This window comes from Aquarana catesbeiana, linkage group LG03 (genome assembly GCF_042186555.1).
Source record: "Aquarana catesbeiana isolate 2022-GZ linkage group LG03, ASM4218655v1, whole genome shotgun sequence".
Classification (NCBI taxonomy): Eukaryota; Metazoa; Chordata; class Amphibia; order Anura; family Ranidae; genus Aquarana; species Aquarana catesbeiana.
In genome coordinates, this window is record NC_133326.1 from 304961667 (window position 1) to 304984921 (window position 23255).

Genomic DNA, 23255 nt, shown 5'->3' on the forward strand with positions numbered 1-23255 from the left:
CCTGTACTGGAAATGCCTGCATCCCTTACGTACCCCCAGCGCTCTTGTGTCCTGTGTGTTCGCTGCAGCTGTTGAGCTGTGAGAGTGAGCGTCTGTCTCTGTCCCCAGCGCCGTGTGCCTCGTGTACTTACGTCCTGCACACTGTGCCGCACCCTAGCCACGCCCCTCCATCAACGTCCTCCCTCTGTCTTATTAAAATTATCCCTTAGTCCGCGCACGCCGGACGGCTGACACGCTCCTTGAGCGAGAGGGCAGGCAAGGGAGGGCTGGGCGGCGGGAGGTTCAAAAAAACTTCTGTGGGGAATAGAAGAAATTTCTAAATAACAAAAGCATCTGCTGCACCCCCTGATGGGGGGGGGGGTACAAGTTTCAGTTGCACCTCCCCTAGGGGGGAAATGTTCAGAATGAGGATCCCCCTATGCTTTTGAGACCACACACGTGCTGTTTGGCTGGACTTCTGAGCTACTGAGAAGCAACGTACTAAGGTATGCATTCACTCCCTCTAGTGGAGACTTTAGGCATGACAACATTACTACGTTATGTAATATAAGAAAAAAGCATAGGTGGACTTTTTACAGTTCCTAGGCTTCTTCCCTTACCTTTTCCTCGCTGCAGGATACTGCTGTAACAGACAGATCCAAACTTCACCCATCACGGCGGGCTGCGTTAGCAAACCTTCAAGGACTGGGTCCCTATGATAGGGGGTCCACGGCCTTGGACCTGTATAGCACCCCTCAGGTAAACTTTAGGTAATATAGCATGACCAAAAAGTCCTGGGTCCTGGGGTCCAGCCCTCAAGGAGAGGCATTACAGGCAAAACCTCCAGGAGCAAGAAAAAGGTATGTGAACCCCTTGGAATTAACCATTTTTCTGCAGTAATTAGCTATAAACCCCAGTTCACATTGCAGCGATTTGATGTCAAATCGCATGCCAAATCAGCAGCTATTGCCAGCAATGGCACCGCCTGAATCACTGCGACACCACATCGATTCCTAAAAGCAGTTTCTATACTACTTTTGGCGACTTGAGTGCAATTTCAATAGACATCTGTGCAGAAACCTACAGATGTCTCGGAATTTGCCCCCGAAGTCGGGACTGACATGCAGGAATGAAATCACGTGAGTTCAGCTGAACTCGCACAATTTCATTCCCGCTGTCAGTGTGAACCTAGGCTAAATCGTGATCAGATCCTCATCTAAGTCTAAGGTGGATACACACTATACAATTTTCTGTAGATTTTCCAAAACCATATAATAAGAAGTCAAACTTTTTTTTTTTCTCTTTTATTTTTATAAATTTTACAAAAATATAAACCACTAATCAGGAGGCACCTAAAACCATGGGCATATTACTATAGCATATTTACAATGTCATACAAAACTTCAAATTTAAATAACTTTCAATACTTATTGTACACAATTCATATTTGCTTCTCTTTAACAAAATAAGAAAAACAAAAGTGCTACCAATACCTCCATTCCGACCCCTCTATTTATCCTCTAAACCTTTATACAGCCCCCCCCAACTCTCCTTGTGCTAAACTATAGACACTCCTATCCGTGCAACGTGTCTATTTATATAATAAACAAATATATTATGTGTTATTGTTTCTCTCTCTTACTTTCCATCCCCCCTGTCCTTTCTACTCCCCCCTCGTTTTCCTGGCAATATCCACTTACTCTTTAGATATGATCTCTACTACCTGGTTACTCCCTTTATGGTGGGCACCCCATTTTATCTAACCAGGGCTTCCACATCTTTAAGAATTTATCCAGATTCCTCCGTCTAATAAATACCACTTTTTCCCTCCATACAGTAGCATCCATCGCTTTGACCCATTCTTCTGGTACCGGGGGTGTCAATGATTGCCAATTCTGGGCTATTATCATTCCTGCTTGGAACGTCTTATTGCCATTTTGGCCATCTGCAATTTTGCTATCTACAGACACCCTATTTTCCTCAGCAAACATAATGTGCCATCCAGCTCCAACTTGAGCCCAAACTTAGTAATATCCTCCAGTATCTCTGTCCAGTACCTAAATAGCTTTGAGCACCTCCACATCATGTGAATCAAATCATCTGTTCCTTGACACCTTGGGCATTTATCATCAACTCTATATCCATACCGGAAAAGCTTCTTTGGAGTATAATAAACTCTATGTAACAAAAATAGTTGCGACATTTTCTGTGAGGGGGTGACTGACGCCTGGGGACTCAGTTCCAATATCCTACTCCACTGTTCATCTGTTATTACCCCCCCAAGTCCTCTTCCCATCTATTTTTATTTTTGGCCAGTCTGTCCCCAGTAATAGTTTTACTACATAACTGTTCATATATCTCCGATATCAAACCCTTGGGAGGATCCTGATTTGACAATTTTTTTGTATAAGGGGTACTTTATACCATTCCACTATTTGTGTTTTAAAATGGGCATGTCTAATTTGAATGTATCGGTAGATTGAGTGCTTTGGGATATCGTACTCACTTTTTAACTCCACAAATGACTTCAAAGTACTCCCTCCATATAGTTGGACAAGTTTTCCAATACCACAAACCTCCCACTCTTTTATTTTACCCATAGGGATCAAATCTGGGAGATATTTGTTATCCCAGATTGGGGTATATTCTGTTAACCCCCTATATTCCATTACTGTTTTGGCTGCCTGCCATACCTTTATAATTAGTTTTAGTGTGGGGCACCCAAGAAGAGAGTCCACTTCCAGGGCTTCAACCAGGCTACTCTGCGGGGCTCCCTGCAGCATCATTCGTATGTTTTTATTACCCACTCCCAATATATTACATCCCCTCAGATGCTGCAACTGAGCGGCTAAAAAATAGCTACGAGGGTGTGGAACTGCAGCTCCTCATTCTTTTATTGGTAGCTGCAATATCTGCAAGCCAATACAAGTCTGACCCTTCTTCCAAATTAATTCCCTAAACAGTGTTTCAATTTTCTTGAACCATTCCATTCTAATCCAAACTGGGGAGTTATGCAACTGGTACAAAAGTTGGGGCATCCAGATTACCTTGATCAGATTAATTTTTCCAACTGCTGACAAGGGGAGACGGCTCCAGATATCGCACTTGCGTTTGAATCTAAGCAGAAGGGGAGCAAGATTATCCTCAGTATACTGATTTGGGTCCCTTGTTAACCATACTCCTAAAGACTTCATCCTATCCACCACCCTTAATTGCCCGACCGAAGATGGACAAGAGTTTATTAAGTCTACAGGCATCAGGGCCGATTTCTCCCAGTTAATTACCAGGCCTGAAAACTGCCCATAATCCTCCACAATTTTCATCGCCATCGCCAAGGATGAGTCTGTATCTCCCAGGAAGAACAGGATATCATCTGCATATAATGTGATCCTTTCTTTCCCTGACTCTTTTAAATCCCTGTATCCCTCTTGCAGATCTAATCACAATTTCTAGTGGCTCTATTGCCAGGGCGAATAACAGGGGTGACAGGGGACATCCCTGTCGTCTTCCCCTCTCAAGCTGGATTGGCTTGGAGTGTGTGTTATTGATCCTTATCCTGGCACTTGGCTCCTTATAAAGTGCTTTTACCCAATCTACAAAAAGGTCTGAACCCAAATACCTCCAGAGCCCACCACAAATAGACCCACTCCAGGCTATCGAATGCCTTAGCGGCATCCAAGGAAACGACAGCTCATGAACCCATATTTTCCGTTGGGATCTGAAGATTCAGGTACACCCGCCCTACATTGATACTAGTAGATCTATTGGGGATGAACCCGGATTGATCTGGGTGAATGAACTATATATATATATATATATTATATATTTAGTCACCCTGGCCACCAACACTCTTGCCAATATTTTGGCATCTGAGCTCAGTAGCGATATTGGACTATAGGATGAAGTATCCGTTTGATCTTTCCCCTCTTTTGGCAGGACCACTATTGTGGCTTCTGTCATTGAGGAGGGCATCCTCCCCCTGCCGCCACCTCCCCTAACATCCTCAGTAACTCTGGAAGCATCACCTCCCCATACCGCCTATAAATTTCTGTAGGAAGACCATCTGGTCCGGGAGACTTCTGATTAGCCATCCCAGCCACCGCGCATTGCAGTTCCTCCAGAGTTATGGGGGCCTCTAGTTGATCTTTTTCCTGTTCTGAAAGAACTGGTACCTCAATCCCCCAAAAAAGCGGTCCATTTCTCTCACCTCTTCTCCAAACCTAGATTTATATAAATTTGCATAGTGCTGTCTAAATGAGTCCAATATTTCAGGAGTCCGAGAGGTGATTGCTCCCCCTGGCATCCTAATCGCTGCAATTGCTGATGGGAAGTCAGCATACGGCCTGCACACTCCCCCTCAGAAAAAAGCATGGACTCTGAAAAAGACGCTTGTTCTCAGCCTTTCTAGTAACAATGTTTTGATATCTTTATTGACTTTTAAGCCACCTCACTTGTTTTTCTGGGGTTGGATCTTCCACACATTGTATTTCAGATTCCGCAGCTTCCCTCCCAATGGCTTCCTCCCATTCCCTAGACTTCCTTTTAATATTTGCAACCTGCTGTGTTGACCCTCTAAGGAAGGCCTTTAGAGTATCCCACACTACCCCAGCTGTTGCGGAACCCTTACTCGATATTACAAATTCTTTTAAATTTTGATATTGCCTCTGTTGATTCCCCCATTAGCTCCAATGAAAATGGGCTTATACTCCACGCTCTCTGGGAATTTTCAGCTTCAAACTGAATCGTCATTATTAGTGGTGAATGGTCCAACATTCCCCTAGTAGTGTATATAATGCTTTTTACCAACTGCAACATATCCCCATTTCCAAAAGCCATGTCTATTCTTGACAATGTTGCATATGATCTGGAAAAACATGAGTACTGCTACCTCGTTGGGTTCCGAGTTCTCCAAACATCACATTCCCAGCTCCTCCAAAAATTGGGCTAACCGTCCCACCGGGACCTTGTCAGATAGATTATCAAGAACTTCATTAAAGTCCCCTACCACTATGACCGGAACGTCCTCTTTATCTTCCAAGAATTTTGCCAATTCATATAAAACCTCCATCTTAAAAGAAGGTGGAGAGATTGGACACGATGTATGGTTTATTTTCTATCTGACAGTACAAAAACACATAACGCCCTTCTTTATCTATCTTGGCTTGCCTACAGGAGAAAACGCACACCGGTTCTTACCATTATGCTTACGCCCCTGCAGTAAGAGGAGTAAACCAAATGGTATTGGAACCTAAATTTCTTACCATAAAGACATGTCATCGTATCTCTGGTTAAATATGCCATTTTTTTTTTAACTGGGTTACCAAGCCTCCTGACATTCCAGGAGGCTATATTAAGAATACTAGGTTGCATCCAAGGGGCCTCTATAATGTTCCTGAAGTAAAAAAAGGACAAGGACAGGGGGCAGGTGAACTATACCCTTGCTCAATGAGAGAACACTCCAAATTATTAATATTTCACCATTTTCTATACTTACATAAGTGTCATTAAACAATACTTGGTTCTTAATAACATGTGTTGCTATGCTATCCCATTTTGTGTTGATACACAGCATACTTTCTTTGTGCATTTTCTTTGTCTTTATCCCCATCATGTATATACCTTTTTATATAAATAATGTGCCTACCCCCACCTCTGCCCCTCCCTACCACCCCCCCCCCCCCCCACTTGTACTTGCCTACCTAGGCTAACCCCAGGGGTTTTCTGCATGACCATTGCCCAATCTACTCCCCATACCACCCCTGTGTTATACATTGTCGCATTTTATTATTATCTCTTACCCTCCAACCCCCTCCCACCAACATCAAAACAATCAAAAACATCCTAACAGGTACACTACCTGCCACAAACATTATAATGCTATCATACATGTGCCTCCCCCCTCCCCCCCTGCAAACCCCATGGTCCATCCCTTTTACACGTATGGCTCTGCAGTCTATAAATTCTTTTTATTTTCTTCAAACCATCTTGCCGCATCGGCCGGTGTATCCAAAAAAAAAATGAGGTGCCCCCAGCTGCTGTGATTGCAAACGTGCAGGATACAATAGGCCATATTTAATTCTATGCTTCTACAAAGAGCGTTTAATCCCTATAAACTCAGCTCTTCGCCTTTGGATTTATCTGGATAAAATTATATCCTAACGCCATTAAAGAGAATATTCCCCATCTCCCTAGCTCTTCTTAGGAGGGTCTCTGTAAGTGTAGTTGAGAAATTTTAAAAGGATTGACCGGGGATGCCCACCCGATGGCGGTACGTTAGCAGGGGTTCTGTGGGCTCTCTCTATTGAAAACTAGGGTGAAAAGGAGTTTTCCCCCAAATGTCTCCTTGAACCATTTCTCTAAGAACTCAACTGGATGGGGACCTTCAGACATCTCTGGAAGTCCCACCACTCGCACATTGCTCCTGCGTGACCTGTTCTCAAATTCGTCCAGCTTGGACACCCGAAGGCCCATTAGTTCTCTCATCACTTTAATTTCCTGTTTTAAGGGGAAAAAGTAATCTTCAATTAAACTCAATCTCTCCTCTAGGGCTCGTCCTTTCCCCAATTTTCTTCAAATCCTGGCCCATCACAAGCAATTCCTCTTTAATTCCCCCAATTTGTTCAGAGATTATTCAGTGAGCAATTACATGCATTTACAGCTGTAAGTATATCCTTCAATGTTGGTTCTTCCTGTAATTCTAGAGCGGTGTGAAGGATCTGTTCAACAGGAGGCACCGAGGCCTCATCTTCTGCCCCTGGTACCTGCCATTTTTATACCCGTGGGTAGCGAGGCTTTCTGACCCTGGCTCTATCGTGAGAGGGTCCGGGTTGGCCCTTTACACTAGACTGTAGGGGCCCTTTATTGGGTGACTTTCCAGGAGTATGGGAAAACCTCTCCAGTGTAGCTGCAGCCTGGCTCCCCTCTTCCTTTTCTTTTGTTGCCAAAGACCCAGTATTCTCCTGCTGTGCCTAGAATGGGATCAATTCTTTACCAGGTCCCAAAAAAAAAAAAAAAAAAAAAACCACCACATGCATCAAAAACGTCCAGGTAATAAAGCAGATGTTCAGGCGTCCGTTCACTTGGGCAATCAGGGCTCCATAGGCCATAGCTAATTATTCCAACTAAGGGTAAGCTGCACCTTGCAGAATTAGCTGCTCAGCACTTTAGGGGCAAAAAATAGCTCAGAACAGTGTCCGCTGATATAATGCATCTATGCCATTACGCTTCCTAGTGTGAATATAATGTCCCAGGCACGACCATACACATGGTCTCCAGATGTCCTACTTGAACACCAGAAGAAAAAAGAAAAGGGATCTCTCATGCAAAACAATCCAGGCATCAAAGGGTCTCCGGGGGGCAGGTGGCAAGTATGTGCATATATTTTGGGTATGATAAAGTCACTCACCAGTCGACTCCCCCCCCCCATCGCTCCCGTTTGCATTACACATCACTTGCATGTCACCAACTTCCCCCACCTCTCTTCACTGATGCCTTCGGTAAGAGTACACGGTTTCAGATTCCCTCAGGAGATTCCTTCACAGCGTAGCAGCGTCATACAGGGATACATCGGACTCTTCTCTCTCCCCCGTCCTGCCGCTCCGTCAGCTCTCCAGCAAGCCAAACGGTCAGCTGTATTGCAGGATGGTGCGGCCATTCTTCCCTGCTCCTCCCATCATACACAGCCCAGGTTATCGCTGCTCCATCCACTCCTACAGTCACCGGCCAGCTCCACTATATCAAGGGGAAACAGAAGAGAGGCACACGCATCCTGCTCTCCTCTCACCACACACCTCTCTCACATCCGGTCAGCGGTCACACCCCCAAAACTTTGACAAAAAAGCCTTAATTCCAATACTCATGAAGTCAAACTTTAAGGGTTTCAATTTGTTAGCAATCCGGCAGGCCCTTGCACTACATGCTTTCGGTAAATCTAAAGGAAATCAGACAAACGTATAGTGTGTGTGGGGTCTAAGCTGACAACACACAAACGATTCTAATTCTCATGTCTTTATTGACCACACCCATTAAACCTTCACAGTGCTAAAGGAAAAAGTAAACCCATGGAGTTAATTTCTGGTCAAACCTCCTTTGGCAGCAAAGACTTCAAGCGCTTTCAGTAGCTTTGGATCAGACCTGCACAATGTTCAGGTGGTTTTTAACCATTAAAAATTACAAAACTGCTTCAGCTCAGACACATTTGTAGGAAGTCTGGTGTGATCAGCTCTCCAGGTCATTCAACAGCAGCTCCATAGGGTCTAACTGGCCCACTCCAAAAGGCAATTTTTTTTTTTTTATTTACTTTTTTTTTTTTTAAGGCCGTCTGTCCTTGATTTACTTTGACACTTAGAGTTATCCTCCTGCATCACCCTACTTCTACTAAAACTTCAGCTGACAGACAGCCACCCTGACATTGTCCTGTAGGAGATTTTGGTAAACTTAGGAATTTTCCCTTCAATGATGGCAAGTGGTCTATGCAAAGAAGCAAGCCCAAATTAATGGTATCCCCTCCATCATACTTCACCACTGGGATGAAGTTTTGATGTTGGTAAGCAGTGCCCTTTTTGTGCCATACAAAATGCCGAGTTTTCTTCCTGGACAATTTAACTTGTTTCCTTAGTAGAATTATGCTTTACCAAGGTGTTCTTTGGCAAGCTTCAGACACGCAGCAATGTTTTTACTTTTTGGAGAACAGCTTCCTCTGTGGTGTGTTCTGCCATGGCCACCTTGCCTGCTCAAAAGACCTACTAGATTCATGAACAGGGATGTTTGACAGTTCCAGTGATGTCTTTAAGCCTTTAGCTGTGCTTATAGGTGCTTTACCTCATTGAGGATTCTGCATTGTGTCTTGAGAGTCATTTTGGCTGGGAGCCCACTTCTACAAAGAGTAGCCACAGTACTACACAGTCTCCATTGATACAGTAGGGTTGATTTACCAAACCCAGAGAGTGCAAAATCTGGTACAGCTGTGCATGGTAGCCAATCAGCTTCTAATTTCAGCTTGTTCAAGCCTTCACAACAAAAGCTGGAAGCAGATCGGTTTCTATGCAAAGCGGCACCAGATTTTACGCTCTCCAATTTCAGTAAATAAACTTCAATTCTGTCAACTGATGGATACCTAAAAACGTTGAGATTGATTTTTCTCTCTTTCCAGCCATATGCAGATCAACTACATTTGATCATAGTCTTCAGAGAGCTCTTTTTTGAGAGGCATGGTTCACATCAGATGATGCATGTGAGCAGCAATCTTAAAATGTTTGAGTGTCTTATCAAAGTAGCTCTAATCTAGACCTGCACATTTGTTGCATTAATTGGACTCCACGTGTGTAAACTACAGACTCCAATTAGCTTTAATTTAAGCAATTAGTCTATGGGGGTTTAACTAGGCCAGCCCTAGACTGTTTAAAACACACACACACACACACATACATACATACATACACACATACATATATACACACACAGTGGCTTGCGAAAGTATTCGGCCCCCTTGAACTTTTCAACCTTTTGCCACATTTCAGGCTTCAAACATAAAGATATAAAATTTTTATTTTTTGTGAAGAATCACCAACAAGTGGGACACAATTGTGAAGTGTAACGAAATCTTTTGGATTTTTGAAACTTTTTTAACTAATAAAAAAATTAAAAGTGGAGCGTGCAAAATTATTCGGCCCCCTTGCGTTAATACTTTGTAGAGCCACCTTTTGCTGCAATTACAGCTGCAAGTCGCTTGGGGTATGTCTCTATCAGTTTTGCACATCGAGAGACTGAAATTCTTGCCCATTCTTCCTTGCAAAACAGCTCGAACTCAGTGAGGTTGGATGGAGAGCATTTGTGAACAGCAGTTTTCAGCTCTTGCCACAGATTCTCGATTGGATTCAGGTCTGGACTTTGACTTGGCCATTCTAACACCTGGATACGTTTATTTGTGAACCATACCTTTGTAGATTTTGCTGTATGTTTGGGATCATTGTCTTGTTGGAAGATAAATCTCCGTCCCAGTTTCAGGTCTTTTGCAGACTCCAACAGGTTTTCATCCAGAATGGTCCTGTATTTGGCTGCATCCATCTTCCCCTCAATTTTAACCATCTTCCCTGTCCCTGCTGAAGAAAAGCAGGCCCAAACCATGATGCTGCCACCACCATGTTTGACAGTGGGGATGGTGTGTTGCTTTTACGCCAAACAATTCGTTTTGCATTGTGGCCAAAAAGTTCGATTTTGGTTTCATCGGACCAGAGCACCTTCTTCCACATGTTTGGTGTGTCTCCCAGGTGGCTTGTAGCAAACTTTAGACGAGACTTTTTATGGATATCTTTGAGAAATGGCTTTCTTCTTGCCACTCTTCCATAAAGGGCAGATTTGTGCAGTGTACAACTGATTGTTGTCCTATGGACAGACTCTCCCACCTCAGCTGTAGTTCTCTGCAGTTCATCCAGAGTGATCATGGGCCTCTTGGCTGCATCTCTGATCAGTCTTCTCCTTGTCTGAGCTGAAAGTTTAGAGGGACAGCCAGGTCTTGGTAGATTTGCAGTGGTCTGATACTCCTTCCATTTCAAAATGATCGCTTGCACAGTGCTCCTTGGGATGTTTAAAGCTTGGGAAATCTTTTTGTATCCAAATCCGGCTTTAAACTTCTCCACAACAGTATTATGGACCTGCCTGGTGTGTTCCCTGGTCTTCATGATGCTCTCTGCGCTTTCAACAGAACCCTGAGACTATCAGAGAGCAGGTGCATTTATACAGAGACTTGATTACACACAGGTGGATTCTATTTATCACCATCAGTCATTTAGGACAACATTGGATCATTCAGAGATCCTCGCTAAACTTCTGGAGTGAGTTTGCTGCACTGAAAGTAAAGGGGCCGAATAATTTTGCACGCACCACTTTTCAGTTTTTTAATTGCTAAAAAAGTTTAAAATATCCAATAGATTTCGTTCCACTTCACAATTGTGTCCCACTTGTTGGTGATTCTTCACAAAAAATTAAAATTTTATATCATTATGTTTGAAGCCTGAAATGTGGCAAAAGGTTGAAAAGTTCAAGGGGGCCGAATACTTTCGCAAGCCACTGTATGTGTATGTAAAATATATATATATATATATAATTTTATTTTTTTAGATATAAAGACCTATCTTTCCATTGCACTGCTTTGTCTATTTCTTGTATGGTCGCCATTGATTGTACTACATATGAAAAGTCTCATTTATGTTCATTCCCTGGAATTCGTCCAAATAAAAAAAAAAAAAAAAAGTTTTGACCTAAAATTCTGCCGTTTCAGCAGGACCAGCTCACTCATTGTGTTTGTCTATTTTTTTGACTTAAAGGATCAAATATCGCAATTTATAGCAAATTACAGCAGAAAAATCAATTCCAATGAGTTCACATACTTTGCCACTGTATAGAAAAATCTACAGTATATACCTAAAAAAAACTAACTCTAGTAGAAATGTACACACAGAAATTTAAAGTGATAAATAACACTAAAAGCAACATGTAATAGCAATATTGGCCACTTTCAAAATTTTTAAAGATACAAGGCTTCACGGATGCCAGCTTTGTTTCAATAAGGGTGACCTGGGACACACACACATAGGAAGGGAGTTCTTCACCCACATTTGTTTTAGGGCAGTGAATCATTAAACAGTGAAGCCAGGTTAATAATGACAACCCCAATCTTGCACTCTATAGAACAATCCACCAAGACAGTCCCAAATATCTGATCTGTATCAATATTTCAGTTAGTCAAGACTTCATTATCCTCTAATCCTTCACTCCTTTTCTTCAAATATTTTTCTTTACTTCAAAAACGCAAAGGCAAGCTTACATATCTGTCTAGAAAATGTGACAAAATCCTCAAGATTTCATCCGCCGGGGTCTTCTGTTTATTTAGACAGGTACAGTGGTAAAACCAAGTTACAATTGTGGGGTACCAAGCAGAGTGAATACAACCAATAATTACATCTGAGAAGATGGCAAGTCCTACACAATTGCATTTATAAAAACTTCTCAGTTTGAAGTGTCATTGGAACTTTCACTAATTAAGTCCATGTGTTTACTCAGTCAAGCCAAGCTTCTTCTTCAGAGACTCTGGCATTTCAGGGGGAGGAGGACGAGGGAGTCTAAAGTAGACCTTCACAGAGTCATAGATGAACCACTGCAGAGCAGTCAAGGTACCAATCATGATGATACGGGCTGTCAGCCCCTTCCAGACTCCTGTGCATAGACAAATAAAAATATATATTTTGAGTCTAATGTATAACAGTAAAATGTATTAAGTGAAAAATATATATAAAAAAAAAAAAAAAAAAAAAAAAAAACCACCACACCTTTCGGTCCAAGTCGTTTAAGGACTTCCATAGCAGTGCTTCCCTTTTCTTTGTTCAAAACAGACACCACTGAATCAGCAGGATGGGAGACGATGGCACAGAACACACCAGCTATAAAAGAGATGTTATTTAGCCTTTGTAGTAAACACATCAATTGTCACAAAGCACAAGAAACAAACATTTGCTACTACAAACTGCAGCTACTACTGTTTTTTGCTTTATTGAATAGGCTGAACAGCATAGGAATACAGTTGTTATGGTCCAAGACGACCTGTCCTCATACTAGCCAAGTCCTGTTGGTGAGAAGTGGTACAGCAAAACACTGAAACCACTGCCAACAGAACATAATGACCAAGATGAAGGTATATTATTCTTACATGCCAATGACTCAAGCACCTTTGACTGTACAACCAAACAAGTTGCTGGGTGACACTGAACTGGAACTGCTAGATTGATCCAGCTGAACTCAGAACACATTAAAACACCCACAAAGGTGGATCTAAGGGAGCATGTTTCATTTAGGAAGCCAAGAACAAAAAACACACTTAAAGTAGTATGGGAATCAGTTTTTTTTGCAGATTAATACTTACCTAGGTGGATGCAGCATCAGACCCAGACACCTCTTGACTTTACTGAGAACAGAGAGATCGAACATTGCCAATGACTCGGTTCTCACTGCTCCCCGAACAGAGAGCTGCTGCCTGTCAATCAGCAGCTCTGAGTCGCCACGCTCACTGGAGAGCTGAGCTGTGGAGGGGCGGTCAGTGGCCATCTCAGCAGTTCGCTGAGAGGCCAAGACAGCCATCAGTACAGGCACCTGGTGGAACCAGACTCCCATAGTCCGATGCCTGGACGGATCTTGGTGAAGTCAGCAGAGAGCAGCAGACATCAGACCACTCTCTGCTGAAAATGAGACTCAGAAGTGCAAAACGAATTGCTTTCCTGTGATCCATAGGAGAAGCCCAGCCAAACGAGCTCAGGCTGGACTTCTTTAAAATAAGATTCATTCAGAAGCAAGTTTATACTTAAAGAGGGAGTCCACCTGAAAAAAAAAATAAATTTTTTTTTTTTTTTTTTTTTTTTAAAAGCCAGCAGCTACAAATACTGCGGCTGCTGACTTTTAATAAACGGACACTTACCTGTCCAGGAGTCCAGCGATGTCAGCAGCCGAGAGCCAAGCAATTGCTCGGCTCTCGGTTGCTGCTGCTTCACTTCCCGGTTCCCTACTGAGCATGCGTGAGTCGCGCTGCGCATCCTAAGTGGTCCCCGCTATCTCCTGGGACCTGTGTGTTTCCCAGGAGACAGTGGGGCGGTGCGGGAGGGGGCGTGACTCCCGTGAGAGTCTATTCCCGGAAGTGGCTGCAGATACCTGTCTAAAAACGGGTATCTGCACCCCCCTCCCCCCTGAAAGGTGCCAATTGTGGAACTGGAGGTGAAACTGGTCAAACAGCTATTTGTCTAATTTTTTTTATGTAGTGGATAGACAGCACCTTAAATTCATGAATTTTCTGAACCACCTGGAGTCATCTAAACAAACCGGGAGTAAAATTTCATGCAGGGGTGGTGAAGTAGTAACATATAGCAAACCTAGTGGACTTACCAATATAGCCAGCAACAAATGTCACAACCAACTGTTCGGCCTTTGAACATTCACTTCGTGGCTTGGGTACAACATACTTGTACAGTGCTTCAACTGTACGTTCAAAGCACGCAAACTTCATCATGGTGTAGGGAATTTGCCTCATCCAGAGAGGAGCAACTCCTTTATAGAACCTACAAATACAGCACATTTAACACATGCCTAAAGTACAGCTTAGAGAAGACAATGCAAGGAAAAGAATGACCCTCCCCATCACACTATCACTATACATCTGTGCAGCAGTTAGCAATTTTAAAAAAAGTACAAAAAAAATAAAAAAAAAATAAAATGAATGTATATCTAAACAGTAAGCCACACAATTACTGGTGGTGATGGGCTGCCCTTTTCCTTCTGGAATAAGCTTGATGGTATTAGAATACTAAGCACAGTGTCTCTTTATGCTCCAATTATCTGTCCGCATATTAGCCAAGTCCCATTGGTAAAAAGCAGCACAGCATTAATGTTGCAACCGCTGTCAACAGAACATCAATAGCCAACCTGCAGGTATATTATTCTTACATGCCAATGACTCAAGCACCTTTGACTGTACAACCAAACAAGTTGCTGGGTGACACTGAACTTGAACTGCTAGATTGATCCAGCTGAACTCAGAACAAGTTAAAACACCCACAAAGGTGGATCTAAGGGAGCATGTTTCATTTAGGAAGCCAAAAAGCAAATAACACATTACGATCAGTTTGAGATCCATTCATTTGTTTTAAAAAACAACAATGCAAGGCAGGAAAAAAAAAAAAAAAACAAAACAAAAAAAAAAAAAACAAAAAACACACTTACGCCCAGATTCCTTCTTCAGCATACATCTTGGGTGCCGCTTGTCGCAAAGTATTTGCGTATCCCGGCTGTGTTTGAATACGGACTTTTGCAGCTTCCATCGGAGCCAGTGCAATATCTGCAAAGAACTCGGCACTAGCAGATGCAGCCAGGTACAGAGATGTGCGCCACAAATAGGAATTTTCCTAAGATGTAGATAAAAAAAAAAAAAAAAAAAACACAAAACACCTCAGGATTTGAAAACAAAGTATTTAGGAACAGATGCATAATGTATTGTTCCCTGAAAAGTCAAAGAAATGTTAAAATATATTTCTCAAGGTTTCCAACCTAAAAAATACAATTTATGAAACTGGATGGTTTGCTCTTAAAGCAGAACTAAACCCTCTTATCCTATACATTTGATCAGTTATACCACCAGCCATTTGATGGCTTAACAATTTGGTTAAGTCAAAAGGTTATAAAAAAGATAAGCAGAAAAGGGCCGTTTTACTTCATTAACCCACTTGATATCCAGGGCAATTTTTGACATTTTTCACATATGGTAAAAGTCAGCATTATTTTTCCCTTCAAATTACTTAGAATCCCCCAAACATAATACAATTTATGAAAATAAAGGCCCTGGCGAATAAAATGGTGGCTGTTGCAATTTTTAATATTGCACAATATTATAAAAAAAAAACAAAAACACACACACAAAAAACCCACCCATCACTATGCTGCGGCAGGTCGGCTCGTTCTCACGAATCGCCGTAGCTGTACACTGGTCCCTTTTACAGCTATAGCAGGCGCGCCTGCTGCACGGCGGGGGAGCTGATGCGTGTGGCTGGCAGCCGTGATGTCCACCGGCCACCCACGATGGCTCCTCCGAGCCAGAGGGGGGGGGGAAGGTTAATGTCAATGAAAACAAACAGATCCCCATTCTGACTCAGTCCACTCCCCCCCAGTTAGAAACACCTCCCAGGGAACAAATTTAACCTGCTTGATCACCATGTGTTAACCCCTTCCCTGCCAGTGTCATTTAAACAGTAATCAGTGCATTTTTATAGCACTGATCGCTGTAAAAAAAAAAAAAAAAAAAAAAAAAACCACACACACCACACCCCTATTCGCCACAGATTTCCCCTGCTGATATTTTACCAAAGTCCCTCAAATGGGGCTCCTTAACCACTTGCCGACCGCCTCACGCCAACGTATGTCGGCAGAATGGCACGGGCAGGCAGAATCACGTACCTGTACGTGATCTGCCTCCCGCGGGCGGGGGGTCCGACCGGACCCCCCACCGGTTCCCGAGGCGGTCAGCTAGTGTCTGGGAGCGATCAGACGTGAGGGGGAGACCATCCATTTGTGGCCCCCCCTCGCGATCGCTCCCAGCCAATTAGATCATTCCTCTGCTGCTGTATGCTAAACAGCAGCAAAGGAAATGATGTCATCTCTCAGCGGCTCAGTATTTTCCGTTCCGGCACCGAGGAGAGAAGACTGGAATGTGAGTGCACAACACGCTCAGTAGAACATGCCAGGCACACATTACATCCCCCCACCCTCCGGTCACACTGACACCAAGCAGTTTTTTTTCCCTGATTAATGCATGGTGTCAGTTTGTGACAGTGTGTTAAGGCAGTTAGGGTTAGCCCCCTTTAGGTCTAGGATACCCCCCCTAACAAAGTTTTAACCCCTTGATCACCCCCCCCCCCCGTCGCCAGTGTCGCTAAGCGATCATTTTTCTGATCACTGTATTAGTGTCACTGGTGACGCTAGTTAGGGAGGTAAATATATAGGTTCGCCGTCAGCTTTTTATAGTATATGGGGGTCCCTGACGCTAATAAATGTTTTAACTCCTTGATTGCCCCCTAGTTAACCCTTTCACCACTGATCACCGTATAACTGTTACGGGTGACGCTGGTTAGTTCGTTTATTTTTTATAGTGTCAGGGCACCTGCCGTTTATTACCGAATAAAGGTTTAGCCCCCTGATCGCCCGGTGGTGATATGAGTCGCCCCAGGCAGCGTCAGGTTAGCGCCAGTACCACTAACACCCACGCACGGTACACCTCCCTTAGTGGTATAGTATCTGAACGGATCAATATCTGATCCGATCAGATCTATACTAGCGTCCCAGAAGTTTAGGGTTCCCAAAAAACGCAGTGATAGCGGGATCAGCCCAGATACCTGCTAGCACCTGCGTTTTGCCCCTCCACCCACCCAAGTGCAGTATCGATCGATCACTGTCACTTACAAAACACTAAACGCACAACTGCAGCGTTCGCAGAGTCAGGCCTGATCGCTGAGATCGCTAACAGTTTTTTTGGTAGCATTTTGGTGAACTGGCAAGCGCCAGCGGCCTAGTACACCGCGGTCGTAGTAAACCAGCACTGCAGTAACACTTGGTGACGTGGCGAGTCCCATAAGTGCAGTACAAGCTGGTGAGGTGGCAAGCACAAGTAGTGTCCCGCTGCCACCAAGAAGACAAACACAGGCCCGTCGTATCAACTTAGCATCATTCTTTTCAGCCAGCGGTCGACTTTCATCTAAAAGCAATCCTAGTGGCTAATTAGCCTCTAGACTGCTTTTACAAGCAGTGGGAGGGAATGCCCCCCCCCACCGTCTTCTGTGTTTTTCTCTGGCTCTCCTGTCTCAACAGGGAACCTGAGAATGCAGCCGGTGATTCAGCAGCTGACCATAGAGCTAATCAGAGACCAGAGTGGCTCCAAACATCTCTATGGCCTAAGAAACTGGAAGCTACAAGCATTTCATGACTTAGATTTCGCCGGATGTAAACAGCGCCATTGGAAAATTGGGAAAGCATTTTATCACACCGATCTTGGTGTGGTCAGAGGAGAGATCTAGGGTCTAATAGACCCCAATTTTTTCAAAAAAAAAAAAGTACCTGTCACTACCCATTGCTATCATAGGGGATATTTACATTCCCTGGGATAACAATAAAAAGGATAAAAAAATAAATAAAACGAAAGGAACAGTTTAAAAATAAGATAAAGAAGCAAAAAAATGAGAACACAAAAAAAAACAAAAAAAAAAAACAAAAAGCACCCCTGCTCTCGCACTAAGGCGAATGCGTCGGTCTGGCGTCAAATGTAAACAGCAATTGCACCATGCATGTGAGGTATCACCGCGAAGGTCAGATCGAGGGTAGTAGTTTTAGCAGTAGACCTCCTCTGTAAATCTAAAGTGGTAACCTGTAAACGCTGTTAAAATGTATTTATTTTGTTGCCACTGCACGTTTGTGCACAATTTTAAAGCATGTCATGTTTGGTAGCCATGTACTCGGCCTAAGATCATCTTTTTTATTTCAAACATTTGGGCAATATAGTGCATAAAAAAAAAAAAAAAAAAAAAAAAAAAAAAAAAAAAAAGTGCGGTTTTCCCCAAAAAATGCATTTGAAAAATCGCTGCGCAAATACGGTGTGAAAAAAAAAAAATGAAACACCCACCATTTTAATCTGTAGGGCATTTACTTTAAAAAAAAAATATATAATAATGTTTGGGGGTTCAAAGTAATTTTCTTGCAAAAAAATATAATTTTTTTCATGTAAACAAAAAGTGTCAGAAAGGGCTTTGTCTTCAAGTGGTTAGAAGAGTGGGTGATGTGTGACATAAGCTTCTAAATGTTGTGCATAAAATGCCAGGACAGTTCAAACCCCCCCCCCCAATCACCCCATTTTGGAAAGTAGACACCCCAAGCTATTTGCTGAGAGGCATGTCGAGTCCATGGAATATTTTATATTGTGACACAAGTTGCGGGAAAAATAAATTTTTTTTTTTTTTTTTTGCACAAAGTTGTCACTAAATGATATATTACTCACACATGCCATGGGAATATGTGAAATTACACCCCAAAATACATTCTGTTGCTTCTCCTGAGTACAGGGATACCACATATGTGAGACTTTTTGGGAGCCTAGCCGCGCACAGGACCCTGAAAACCAAGCACCGCCTTCAGGCTTTCTAAGGGCGTAAAATTTTGATTTCACTCTTCACTGCCTATCACAGTTTCGGAGGCCATGGAATGCCCAGGTGGCACAACCCCCCCCCCCCCCCCCCCCCCCCCAAATGACCCTATTTTGGAAAGTAGACACCCCAAGCTATTTGCTGAGAGGTATAGTGAGTATTTTGCAGACCTCACTTTTTGTCACAAAGTTTTGAAAAAAAAAAAAATTTTTCTTCTTCTTGTCTTTCTTCATTTTCAAAAACAAATGAGAGCTGCAAAATACTCACCATGCCTCTCAGCAAATAGCTTGGGGTGTCTACTTTCCAAAATGGGGTCATTGGGGGGGGTTGTGCCACCTGGGCGTTCCATGGCCTCCGAAACTATGATAGGTAGTGAAGAGTGAAATCAAAAATTTACGCCCTTAGAAATCCTGAAGGCAGTGATTGGTTTTCGGGGCACCGTACGCAGCTAGGCTCCCAAAAAGTCCCACACATGTGGTATCCCCATACTCATGAGAAGCAGTTGAATGTATTTTGGGGTGCAATTCCACATATGCCCATGGCCTGTGTGAGCAATATATCATTTAGTGACAACTTTTTCTAATATTTAAAATAATATTCAATGGGCTCATCATGCTTTGTGGGGGGGGGGGGGGGGGGAGGGGGGGTTGTACTGCCCTGCCATTTTAGCATCTCAAGAAATGACATAGGCAGTCATAAACTAAAAGCTGTGTAAATTACAGAAAATGTACCCTAGTTTGTAGACGCTATAACTTTGCGCAAACCAATATACGCTTGACATTTTTTTTTTTTTTTTATAATAAAAAAGTAGAAAATGTCTTTTTTTTTTTTTCAAAATTTTCGGTCTTTTTCCGTTTATAGCACAAAAATAAAAAACCGCAGAGGTGATCAAATTACAGCAAAAGAAAGCTCTATTTGTGGGAAGAAAAGGACGCAAATTCCGTTGGTTACAGCATTGCATGACCGCGCAATTAGCAGTTAAAGCGACGCAGTGCCAAACTGTAAAAAGTGCTCTGGTCAGGAAGGGTGGTAAAAACCACTGCCGACACATACATTTGAGCTTTGGGGTGCACACATACGTACGACTACTACTCTAGTTAGTTGACTGAAGTTCCTGCCTGTCGGAGGTACGGGCAGACAGTCTGTGGGATTATGGCATTACATCCATGATCTGCTGGTCATGGGTGCAATACTTCACAGGCTCCTAAGAATAAAATGAATTTTTTTACCTGCAAAAAAAAAAAAAAAAAAAAAATGTGGTATTTTTGTAAAAGGTGAACTTATCCTTTAAGCATGAGCTCTGGCATTAAAATTGTGCTCTAACATTTGCAGCGATACTTCACACATGTGATGTAATAACGGTTTACATATTTATGACAGAGCTATGTGCACGTTGCATTTGTGCGTTCGCACAGGGGAACAAGGGTGCTTAAAATTATATATATATATATATATATATATATATATATATATATATATATATATATATATATATATATATATATATATATATATATATATATATATATATATATATATATATAAATTTTTATTTATATATTTGTTTTTACATTTTTTTTCTTCCAGCTTCTTCAGATGTGGGAATGGATGTTCCTCCATCTCCTCTGTTGGCAGCCGACCCCACCAATGGAACGGGATAGCCCAGGAACAGTGGCGGATGGTGGCCTTCAAAATTTCATTCACACCTGGCAATTTGAATCAGGGGGTTAGAACTGCAGCAAATGGGTGGTGGGGGGCAAAACGCAGGACCCGCTTGCAATGCCATTACATCTTCATGTCACCCCAATCATGGTGCGATTTTGGCAGATAAATCACGCTGCAATTGTGGAAAAATTGCAATGCAAGAAACATGCCACTCGAAAAAGGAGAAGGATCTTCTTTTGGGTGACAGCATCACCATTTGCCACAATTGCAAAATTACACTACCATTGGGGTTTCATTAAGTAGTAATGGCATCGCAAACTCGCCCAGCTGCTATTTGGAATCACGCCGCTTCTGCTTGCGATTTAAATTGCCCAAATGTGAATGGAGCCTAAAAGCGATCAGCCGGCTGTAAAGCCACTCAGACCATTTTTACATTAAAGCCGATCCACGACTGTAGAACACAATTCCAGGAACATGGCTGCAGCCATGATCCTGGTATAACTGCTTCCCTTCCAGCATGCATATACATATGTACACTGGATGAGAAGACGTTAAAGAAGTTGTAAAGGCAGAAGGTTAATCATCTTAATGCATTAAAAGCCTTCTGTTTGTAGCAGTCTCCCCAGCACCCCCTAATACTTACCTGAGCCCCACCTCTGGGCCGAACGGCAGCTCCATGTTTGAATGGACACAGTTGCAGCTCGGCTCAGGTGCCTCCATATTAAGCTGCTTGCTGTGGGGGCACTAGACAGACGGGAGGGGCCCAGGAGCAGCAAAGAGGAACCTGGGATGAAGATCCAGGCTGCCCTGTGCAAAACCACTGCAGATAGCGAGGGAAGTATTATTAATTTTTTTTTTAAATAAAAACACTTTACTTGATTCCCTTTAACGTGATTGTAAATGCCATACACATTTCAAGATCAGAAACTTACAAAAAAAAAAAAAAAAAAAACACGCTTACCTCCCCTAGAAGGTTAGAATACAAGACCTTGAAGACTTCATAAAATCCAAATTTACACAATCCTTGCATGGAATACCCAATAAATGTTGGGGCCCATCCCTTGGCAAGTCCACGGACACCATCTTCCTTAAGAGTTACAGAAAACCCATTGAAAATGCTCTTGTACTTTTGGGGATCCACCTAGGAGAGAAAAATAAGTAAAATTAAATACATACACCGTAGTTTGGTTTGCACATAAATTATAGTGTGGACAATCAATATACGATTGTTAGGATTTTTTTTTTAACCAAAAATATGTAGCGGAATACATATTGAGCTTTCTTTATAAAGAAATTCGATTTCTGAAGTTTTATTGGATATGTTTTATAGCAGAAAGTAAAAGATAGGGTTGTTCCCCCCACCCCACAATTGATGCTTTTTTGGTTTATAGCACAAAAAAAATAAATAAATAAATGCATTTGTGAGGAAAAAAAATAAATAAAATTTGACAAATTTTATTTGGGTACAGCGTTCCATGACCATGCAATTGTCAGTTAAAGTAATGCAGTGTCGTATTGCAAAACAAAAAAAAAAAAAAAAAAAAAAAAAGGCATGTCATGAAGGGTGTGGGGGGGGGGGGTGTTAAACTTCTGGAGGTCAAGTGGTTAAACAAGTCAACCGTTACACCTTTTTGAAAGTTTATTACTTCATTATAGTTAGTCATCAAAACAGGAAAAAGTGTAAATGCCTTGCACTTTTTTTGAAGCATCGGTAACAAACTTACCGATGTTACTTCGAGGGATTGTACGGGGTGATGCATGCAGCTGCAGACATCAGCCCAGTACAGTTCTTTAGAGCGCACGGTCGGCTTTCTTGCAATAACAGCCGAGTGGCTGCTATTACAAGCAGCGGGAGGGGATTACGCTTGCCATTCAGGCCAAAGAGTTCAATCTTTGTCATCAGACCAGAGAATTTGGTTTCTCCTGTTCAGAGTCCTTCAGGTGTCTTTTGGCAAAGACTTCATGACTTGGTTTGTGCTCTGACATGCACGGTTAACTGTGGGACATTATATAGACAGGTAGGTGTGTGCCTTTCCAAATCATGTCCAATCAACTGAATTTACCATAGGTGGACTCCAATCAAGTTGTAAATACATCTCAAAAGATGATCAGTGGAAACAGGATGCAACTGAGCTCAATTCTGAGTGCCATGGCAAAGGCAGTGAATACTTATGTACATGTGATTTTTTTTCAGATATTTTTAATAAATTTGCAAAGACTTCAAAACAAACTTTCTTTCACGTTGTCATTGTGGAGTATGGTTTGTAGAACTTTGAGGAAAATAACATATTTAATCCATTCCAGAATAAGGCCAACAATAAAATGTGGAAAAGGTGAAGCGCTGTGAACGCTTTCCGGATGCACTGTATGCTGCTAGAATTGGAAAAAAAGTAATATTTTCTGCTAGACCCCCATTTTGAGCCTTATCCTGAAACCCACATACCAATTTCCCAAACTCAAAACACAGTTTACACAGGTGAATTTATCTAAACAAGAGCCAAAAAGGAATCTGGATCGTTTTCTAGCTACACCTTGTCCAGTTAAGCTTTGAAAAAGAAAAATAGGTTGATTGGTTGCCATGATTAGTTGCTCCAGTTTTGACAAATTGCCCCCTCTGTACCTTTCACTAAATAAAAAAAGGATGAAAAAGGACCTGGGGGTCCTAGCAGATAGGCTCAGCAATGTCATGCAATACCAAGCTGCTGCTAACAGGGCAAACAGAATATTGGCATGCATTAGAAAGGGGATTAATTCCAGAGATAAAACGATACTTCTCCAGCTCCACAAGACTCTGGTCCGGCCGCACCTGGAGTATGCGGTCCAGTTCTGGGCACCAGTCCTCAGGAAGGATGTACTGGAAATGGAGCGAGTACAAAGAAGGGCAACAAAGCC

The 23255-nt window shown here is 42.4% G+C and overlaps 1 protein-coding gene and 2 non-coding genes across 5 annotated transcripts in view; all 3 read right to left on the minus strand.

The window, feature by feature from the left end:
* Window positions 1-11838: 11838 nt before the first annotated feature.
* SLC25A3 (solute carrier family 25 member 3) overlaps window positions 11839-23255 on the minus strand; it is a 28952-nt gene continuing 17535 nt past the window's right edge. For all 3 annotated transcript variants that reach the window (XM_073620258.1, XM_073620260.1, XM_073620259.1), the window contains exons 4-8: window positions 21325-21504; window positions 14740-14921; window positions 13906-14078; window positions 12306-12416; window positions 11839-12192 (exon numbers count right to left, since the gene is read on the minus strand). In XM_073620258.1, coding sequence (XP_073476359.1) covers window positions 12032-12192; window positions 12306-12416; window positions 13906-14078; window positions 14740-14921; window positions 21325-21504 — 807 coding nt within the window. In that variant the 3' untranslated portion in view covers window positions 11839-12031. The remainder of the gene's footprint in view (window positions 12193-12305; window positions 12417-13905; window positions 14079-14739; window positions 14922-21324; window positions 21505-23255) is intronic.
* Window positions 12576-12819, minus strand: LOC141135771 (small nucleolar RNA SNORA53). The gene has a single exon (XR_012243625.1). It is a non-coding gene; the product is annotated as a small nucleolar RNA SNORA53 (small nucleolar RNA).
* On the minus strand, window positions 14355-14600 carry LOC141135772 (small nucleolar RNA SNORA53). Its single transcript, XR_012243626.1, has one exon. It is a non-coding gene; the product is annotated as a small nucleolar RNA SNORA53 (small nucleolar RNA).